Below are 8712 nucleotides of genomic sequence, written 5' to 3'. Positions count from 1 at the left end.
ACACGCAGTCCCAGCAGGGCTGGGAGTGGGACAGGTTGGGCAAGAGAGCACAGGTACCTGGTGCAGTGCACACAGGCAGCCTGCTCTGACTCACACCCTCTTGTTTCCTGAACTGGAGGGCTCCTCTCCCTTAACCTCACCTCCAAGCCGAGCACCAACCATGGCCAATACTTTGGGGAGTTTCTGCTAGCACCCCGAGCCTCTGGGCCTGCCTGGCGGCCACCCCGGGGGCTGGTGCTCAGCTCGGTTTTGGAGCCGAGCTGCGAGGCAGGACCCGGGCAGGACCCGGGCAGGATCCCCGCACCCTCCCCACCCGCGCCCCTCATAACACCGAAGCCACTTTTGGCCCCAGGAGCCCGGCCGCGGGCTCTGCGGGCTGTCGGAGGGACGCAGCCTGGCCGTTTGGGGTTAAAACCCCCTAAAACGGAGCAGGACGAGTTAAAGCGCAGCCTGACCCACCCTCCACGGCCCGCGGGGGGACACCTCGGGCCCCCCTCGCCCCGTCCCGTCCCGTCGGGTCCCCCCGCAGACGGGGCGGCCCCGGGGGGGGCAGCGGGGCCGGGGCCGGGGCCGGGGCCGGGCCGGGCGGGGGAGGCTCCGCCCCGGCGCTTTAAGCGGCTGCGGGGCCGCGCCGGGCCGAGAGGAGCCGAGCCCAGCCCGTGGTGAGTGGCGGCCGGGGGGAGCGGGGTCCTGGGGGGCGACACCGGGACGGGGGGGGGGGCGTCGGAGCAGCAGCTACCCACTCCCATCCCACCCCATCTCACCCCATCCCACTCCATCCCATCCCACCCCATCCCTGGATTTCTTTTGGGGCGCCCATTGGGGTCTGCCTGGCCGGCGATGGGGCTGGGGGATGCTTGCCCAGCTGTGCAGAGAGGCATGGGGTGAGCTGAGGGAGAGAGCCCTTCATTTCTCCCTCTTCTGCTTTGGCTGCTGAGGAGTCCCCTGGCAGCACGTAGCCCGGCCCCATAGGTTTATGGGTTCCCTTGGTGTTGGTTATGGTGGGTAGTCCTGTGCTGGGTGGCCGTGGGTGAGCAGTGGGGCTGGGGCTGGGGAGAGCAGCGTGGGGCTGCCCGATGCCTGTCAGCACTCAGCTTGTCCCATGGATCACGTCTGGGTCCCTGAACGGGTCACTGCAAAAGCTATTTTGTATAGTTTAAGGATAACGGGATAAGCTTGAAATTCCTCACTGTCTGTCCTGTGTCTGCTTTGGGTATCTGGTGTTGAAACCCCATTAACAAATGTGTCGGAAAGGATTTTGCCATTGCCCTGGCTTGTAACTGGCCTTTTGGAGAGCGCTAGCCGAGGAACGTAGGCTCCCCTCGGCCGGGCACGAGCTTAGCAGAAGCCAGGGTGCTCTTATCAGGGGGCAGGAGCTGCCAACAAAACTGCAATTAAAAGTCAGAATTGTTGGTGCTGCTGGTGAGATCATCTGGATGCTTAATTACTGCGCTGGAGCTCCCCGGAGGCTTGCCTGAACTGGCCAAAAAACCTCCTGGGGGTGGAGAAGGCTTCGTGCGGGCGCTGGGGTTGGGAGCTGCTGCCCGCGGAGCTCCCGGAGAGAGCCCCGTTCTCCTGGGGCCTGCACACCGTCCTGTGCGCCCCCACACCATCAGCCCTTCCTCCCCTGGTGCCTCCCAGGCACCACCGCCTCGGGGTAGCCCTCGCTGCCGGGTAATTGAAGAAATATTGCCGTGCTTCCCACGCGAGCTGTCATGGGAATGTTGCGGGGAGGATAAATGGAAATCTCTTCTGTGGAAGAGAGCGAGGTCACCTTGAAGCTCTGACTTCAGCTCCTTTTTTTTTTTTGCTTTTCATTTAATGAATTCCCAGAGCCCTTATCAGGGTATTGGAGTCAGCTAATGGTTGCCAGATCCTCTAATACTTCGTCTCCCTGAGGAAGGAGGGGTGGAGCTGCACCCCGTATTGGCCAATACTGCATGGGAAATCTGGGGCGAAGCTGGAAACCAGATCCAGGTCTTCAGGTCTAGTGTGTGTGGAAACTAGACAACTGTTTGCTAATAAAGCGATTAAAATAATTTAAGCTGAAGTGAACGCAAAAAAGGACGTGAGCATGGGAAGGCGAAAGGAAAATAGAGAGGAGGTAGTTCTCGTACCAAATACCTACCACTTACGCTTTGGAAAGTGTACAAAATGGAAAGGAATCTCTTCTCTCTCTCTTTTTTTTTTTTTTTTTTTTTTTTTCCAGTTAACACATTCCTTTTCTGAAGCTTTGTGCAGCCTATATTCCCGTTAACTAAGGACGCTGTATGCCATGATTGATGTCAGCTGCTGTGCGGTAGCACAGCCAAACACTTGAATAAAAGAAATGGAATCTTAATTTTTTAGACTCTATGGTTGTGCCAAGAATGACAGAGACAAACTGGTGAACGTCATAAAACTAATTTTATGAGCTCGGTCAGAGTATTAGTGCTAAACCATGAGCAGTAATGTTGTTAATCCAGTGGAAGCATTAAACAAAGGAATATCTCAGTAATTAGTGTCGGTGCTGTAAATGGCACCGCTCAGCCACTCCAAGGAAGTTTCTTAAGCCTTTGTGTAGGAATGTACCAAAGATGCCCTAATTTGCGTTAATAACTAATCTTATTTTCCCACATGCCATGAGTGGCTGCTTGCCTGGCTGGGACAAAGGTCTGCCAGCTGTGGCTTGGCAGTGTGTCTCCCTGGGGACCCGTGCAGCCCCTGCTGCACGCCCCGGACCACTGAGCTGGCACTCGGGTTGCGTGGGCTGGAGGCGCTTGTGCAGCATGGGTGAGATGGGTGGCTTCGTTTGGGTTCAGCAAAGTCACCTCAGAAAGGTGTACCCCAAACAAAAGTGCCCTGAGGCAGAAAGTTCATAGCCCTCAGTGGTGACAGGAGGAAGAAAACCCCATGCAAGCCAAAGGCAAAGCTTTAGCCCAGGCCAGCTAACGGGACCCTCTGGGGAGCAGGAGGAGCTGCAGGCCAAGCTGGGTGGGATTCGGTTGGGGTGACAGCATGAGGACAGGGCAGCAGGGCAGGGGCAGGTCGAGGTGGGACAGCTGCTGCTTCTGGCTTTGGGTAGGAGACTGCTGCTAGGGCTGTAGCTGGATATGATCGCTAGTGATAGCCATCCCTCCATGCCAGCCTCTCAGGGCCTGCTGCAAATCATGCATGAGAGAGAGTTCCTCTTCCTCTTAGGGCAGCTGCAGTCCTTGAGCAGTTGGGTTTGGTGCCTGTAGCTGTCTGGTTAAGATGCAGTTTGTGTAACAGTGGTGGGGGCTCTGGGAAATAATTCCCCTTAAACAGCCTTGAAGTGCAGGCGTGATCCCAAGGGAGCTCTGAATGCCCCCACAGCCCTAATAAATGGCTCTCCAGCGAGCTGAACTTTGGCTTGTGCTGCGTCCCGAATGTTGGGCCCTGCAGGGAAACAAAATGCCGTTGTTGGCACAATTGGTTTGCTTCCACCAGCTGAGAGGCCCAGCGCTAATGAAGCATAGAAACTGAAATTACATCCATCTGGGGGGGCGTCCGCTCAAGGTACAGTAAAGCCCTTGTGCATGAAAGCCTAATTTGTGCATATCCAGTTTATGTAACGTTGAAACTCCTGAGCAGGCACTGGAGGATGTGCCTCGTGGATTCGTCTCTGTTTTCCTTGCTTGGAGCACCAAGCTCAGCAGATTTTGTTGTCAGTACCCAAAACCCTAACCCTCGGGGAGCCGGGGCGCAGCTAACGAGCTTCTCCTTCTCCCCCGCCGCCCCGCGGCCTGCAGCACCGCCATGCCCAACTGGGGAGGAGGCAACAAGTGCGGCGCCTGCGGCCGGACGGTGTACCACGCCGAGGAGGTGCAGTGCGACGGCAGGAGCTTCCACCGCTGCTGCTTCCTCTGCAGTAAGTACTGCCCCCAGCCCGGCCTGCCCTGCCACCCCAAAACCGCCCGGCCTAGCTCGGGGTCGTGGCGGCGGCCGTGCTGTTGGTTGCGGGTCACGTTATTTACTTTGAACACTTTGTAAACCAGCAGCCTGCCTGACCGAGTCAGGGAATTTTACTTCATTGCAGCCATGAGGTATTGTTCTGTCTTGCTGGCATTTAATTCCTGCAGACTGAGCTGGGATTTTGCCTTCTCTACAAGCCACACTTGCAGCTCTCGGTCTGGTTTGCCATGAATCTGCAGCACACTGTCAGCGCGCCGTGCTGGCACGGGAGCCCTGGCGCACCTACGCTCCTTTTCCTTAGCTCTACAGCAGTCACAAAAATTAGATGTCTCAGCTGCCTCATTTTCAGCCTTTTATGGGAGTTTCTATTAAAAGAAACCTGGAACTTGTAGGCAAACAATGGCTCTAGTGTGTTTGACTGCGTGTTTGCTTTTGCTTCGTGCATAGTTCTGCTGGGGTTAATGTCTGTACACTTTAACAAACGTGCACGAGTTCATTTACTTATTGGATATTTGTGTCTTATAAAAAGAGCCTTGGAGCTAATGAATGCCATAAGCAAAGGTCGCTGTGTATTTTGAAGACCCTAAATTCTTTTTGAACACAAAATTCTTAGAGCTCTCTCTCTTTTTTCCTCCCCCCCCCCCATCCAAATTCTTTATCACTGCACAGTGCTGCTGCAGACTAGGAGAACATGTCAGTGTGGTTACAAAGGCAGGTTTAAGAAGAAGCAGGAAATAGTTTTGCCTTCAGCTGTAACCTTGGGCAGGGTGCTTACATTGTGCTGAAGGACGATTTATGAATGCCAGAAAAACGAGGCCCCTCTAGTGACAGCTGTGAAACAGCACCAACTGTGCCCCAAACCAGAACCAGGCAGGGGGGAAGCCTTCAGGTTTTCCTTCCCTGGCCAAAAGGGCAGGACAGGGACTCTTCTGCACTGCTTTGCTCTCTACTATACGGCATCTGTCAAGGGAAACCGCTGACGGCACTATCTGGGTTTCTGAGCGGTCTCATTCATCAAACCACGGCAAGCTTCCAGACTTTAAATGTCATGGCTGTGGAAAGGTGGGAGGGAAGAGAGCCCTTAATAGGGCTAAGCATAATTCACTGATTCAAAAGACAACCTCTCATCTCCAGCTGTCCCACGGCCTAATAGGAAGACTTGTGGACAAGGAAAGCCATACCACTGCTTCTCCCTTCACTGCTGGCTTACTACGTGTGCTGTTGGAAATTGTCCTTTAAGGCTGTTTAACTTTTTTCCCTCTAGTGGTCTGCCGGAAAAACTTGGACAGCACAACTGTAGCGATTCATGATGCTGAAGTTTACTGCAAGTCTTGCTATGGGAAAAAGTACGGCCCGAAAGGTTACGGATACGGGCAAGGGGCAGGCACGCTGAACATGGACAGGGGAGAGAGACTAGGTATCAAGCCTGAGAGGTGAGTTAACCGGGCTGGGGTGTGCCTCACCTTTGTCCTCCAGCACTGTCCTCACAGGAGGTGTTCAGGGTGGATTTTTGTCACTTGGAGAGGAATGCTGCAAAAGATGTAACCGAATGCAGTATTCTGAATGTCAGGCATTTAGCTAACAGTGCACAAACCTTCCACAATGCCTCCAAGTAGGCACTGTAAGAGCAGGGGTCAGCACAGGTAAGGACACAAGAAGCAAGCTATATGGATTAGGATGTGGTGGGGTTGCTGCCCTGATGATGGGTCTGATGAGCCGTCAGCAGGTCAGCACCCTGGTGGGTCTCGGGGTGCTCTCCTATGCAAGCTGCAAATGCAGCTGCTCAGCAGGTTTGTCCAGGGAAGGATTTAGGGAGCGCCAAATCTGGGGCTACAAGAATGAAATTTTAATTGGCAAATGAAGAACCATTTGTGCTTAATTACAGCCAAAACCAAGTGGCTTATTAAAGAGTAAACAGTCCTAATCTGATTAAGTTCTTGCTGTAAAGCAAAGCACGTGAAAAGCACCTGAGGTATGCCTCGCCACTTGCCTCATGCAATTTGTTACTTGACTTTTATATGATGCCTGCTCTCCAGCCAGAGCAAATCTAGAAATGATACATAGCTCAATCCATTAGGTTCACTGACCAGCTCAGGTTCCAGACATGACCAAATGACAGGAATTTAACAATCACCTTGGAATACAGGTCTCGGAATTCATCATGTCTCTAGAAGTGACATGTGGTAACAACCTCTAAAATTTTGGAAAAGTACTGTATTCTGTACTGTGTGTTAGATGCTGCACTGCTAGTGTTGTCAGGAAGAGCAAGAGCTCTTTTACTAAGAAAACAAATGTTCTCTTTCTATCAGCACGCCCTCTCCCCACCGACCCACAACAAATCCAAATACTTCAAAATTTGCTCAGAAGTTTGGAGGCGCAGAGAAATGTTCCAGGTGTGGGGATTCTGTGTATGCGGCAGAGAAAGTAATAGGTGCTGGAAAGGTAAGGGAACGTGATTCTTTTTAATTTCTTAAGTGGACTTTAAAGTGAGTGAGGTGTATTATGAAGGCTTCTTCGTGTGTGCTATCTAGAAGGTAGTGGAGAACCAACTGTGGGGCAGAGTTACCTTAACACTTCATTTTTCAAAACTGGAAATGGTCAAAGTAGTCTAGTCTTCATTTTTGTTTCTATTTTTTATTTTATTACTTTTTTAAAGAGCACTTGAAATGGAAATTCTGGGTAACAAGGTCTTGCCCTGGATTTCAGAGATGAAGCTTCAATACCTTCTCATGCCAGAGGCTTGAACCAAAGTTCAGGAGCCCTCTCCCTCCAGAAAAGAGAATGATCCTTTTGTGTGCAGCTCATGAAGGGCTGAATGTTTCAGCAGAAAGGGCATATTCTCTGCGAGCACCACATAAAGCTGTGTGTCAGTCTGCCAGCTGTCTGACTGATAGCCAAGATCAGAATTGATTAGGGCAAGCCCAGGCCTTCCAAAATGCTTCCCTGAGCAGTAAGCTGTGTGGAATCCAGGGCTTTGTGCCACCCAAAAATGCAGACACTCTTAATCGGCGACTAGTGCACTCCAAGTGGTTTTCATTGCACCAACATATGTAAACAATCCTGATACAAGCATGTCTAATTAATAGCTTTTTATTTTATTTATTTATTTCAAATTCAGGCATCCTGTGTGTTTAAGCTTTTTTTTTTTTCCTCTCCTAGCCATGGCACAAAAACTGCTTCCGATGTGCCAAGTGTGGGAAAAGCCTAGAATCTACGACCCTAACTGAAAAAGAGGGAGAAATCTACTGTAAAGGTGAGAAAAAAAAAAAAAAAAAGACTATTTGTTAATGGTTCAAGGTGGCGTGTTACAAGGGCAGAGGCTTAAATTATTCCTGTTTCAAGAAACAAGAAGCCTCAGCCCCTACCACTCATCTCTCTTGCAGGCTGTTATGCAAAGAACTTCGGCCCCAAAGGATTTGGCTACGGGCAGGGAGCAGGTGCCCTCGTTCATGCCCAGTGAGGGGGCACAGCGCTCAACCTGTACGGCTCTGCTCAGATTCTGCTGCAAGAAAAGAGTTTCCAAAATGTTACTAACTACTGTGAAACCGATAGTAGTTTACTGTAGTGCTTGGGCCACACTTCTAGTTACCTTTATAAGCACTGCTTTTCTCCTTGCTTTATGTACCACACTTTAACACTTCTAATACTGTGTATCGATTCAATAAAGCTTTGCTTGTTGACATATCCTGAAGCCAAGTGTCACCTGTTTTGCCAACTATGAACAAGTAATTAAAGAGACTGTTATTGGGGTGCTCTGACGAGCAGGGATGAAGATACAGTGGCATGGACTTGGTTCAGATCTTCACTGAAAGCCCAGCAGGACTGAAAGGTGAGAGGTGCAGCAGTGGCCATGGCCTTCAGCAGTGACTACCACACCATCACATGTGTGGAAAGTGGCTAGCCACCCGCTGCACAGAAGAGGTGGGTTTTACATAGCTGTGTGCATAAATGAGCAGCTGTCCCAGACGTAGATCCCCTAGGGAGGGGACATAGCCTCACCAGAATTTTCTGTGGGATCGCATCTGCTTTGCTATTGAGGTTTTATTATGCACAGGACTTGCTTTTTGTACAGGAGTACCGTACCAATACAGCTGCAGACTAATAACATCCCTACTTACAGTTGACCAAGCTCCCAACTAACATGTCAAATGCAATCTTAAGAGACGCTTTTGGCCTCTTTCCAGTAGCGTTACACCCCTCGGTTTCCTAAAACCGTGGAGGATTGCAGCCATTTGAGGACTGCACCTGCCAGAGGCAGTTGTAGTGCCACAGGAGAGCAGAACAAAATCCTGCCTCCAAATGTTCTGGTAGATAACGGGACACGGAGTCAAGTTGACTAGGCAAGGAGCACTAGCAATTAGACACGTCGATGCAAGGGTAAGCACAGACTTACTCCATGTCATCACGGCAATTGTATGAAGGCTGCAACAGGCAGGGCCCTCGAACCTGCTAACCTAAGTGTTTATTAGCAGCAGTTCGCTAAGGTTTGGAGAAAAGTGCTTGTGCTGTAGCCATACCTTGAGTAGAAAGCTCACAGGTGAGCTTGGCTTATTTCAGGGGCTGGAGCATCTTCCACCATGAAATTGCTAGGCCCGAGCTGACAGCACCTCAGGTTTCACATCTCGTGGTGCAAGTGGGAGTCGCTTCCTCCTGAGGATACCGAAGTCTAGCGCAACACAGAGGCCTTGCGTGAGAATGAGGTACTAAAACCAGGAGGCTAAAAGTTTGAGGCAAGGTAACCAGCATTTAGTACGAACAGCTTATCTGATTTTGTTTGGTTTTGTTTCCTGAGCGCCA

General features: G+C 51.2%; 1 protein-coding gene across 1 annotated transcript; it reads left to right on the top strand.

Annotated features, from left to right (window-relative positions):
* The first annotated feature begins 613 nt into the window (after nucleotides 1-613).
* CSRP2 (cysteine and glycine rich protein 2) lies at nucleotides 614-7606 on the top strand. Its single transcript, XM_032206881.1, has 6 exons — nucleotides 614-662; nucleotides 3753-3871; nucleotides 5180-5348; nucleotides 6225-6357; nucleotides 7075-7168; nucleotides 7299-7606. Exons 2-6 carry the CDS (start codon nucleotides 3760-3762, stop codon nucleotides 7373-7375), a joined length of 585 nt encoding a protein of 194 aa, XP_032062772.1. The 5' UTR covers nucleotides 614-662; nucleotides 3753-3759; the 3' UTR covers nucleotides 7376-7606.
* The last annotated feature ends 1106 nt before the right edge of the window (nucleotides 7607-8712 follow it).

The sequence above is a fragment of the Aythya fuligula genome, chromosome 1 (genome assembly GCF_009819795.1).
Source record: "Aythya fuligula isolate bAytFul2 chromosome 1, bAytFul2.pri, whole genome shotgun sequence".
NCBI lineage: Eukaryota > Metazoa > Chordata > Aves > Anseriformes > Anatidae > Aythya > Aythya fuligula.
The sequence above is the reverse complement of the archived record's forward strand: the minus strand, read 5'-3'. Positions and strand labels throughout refer to the sequence as shown.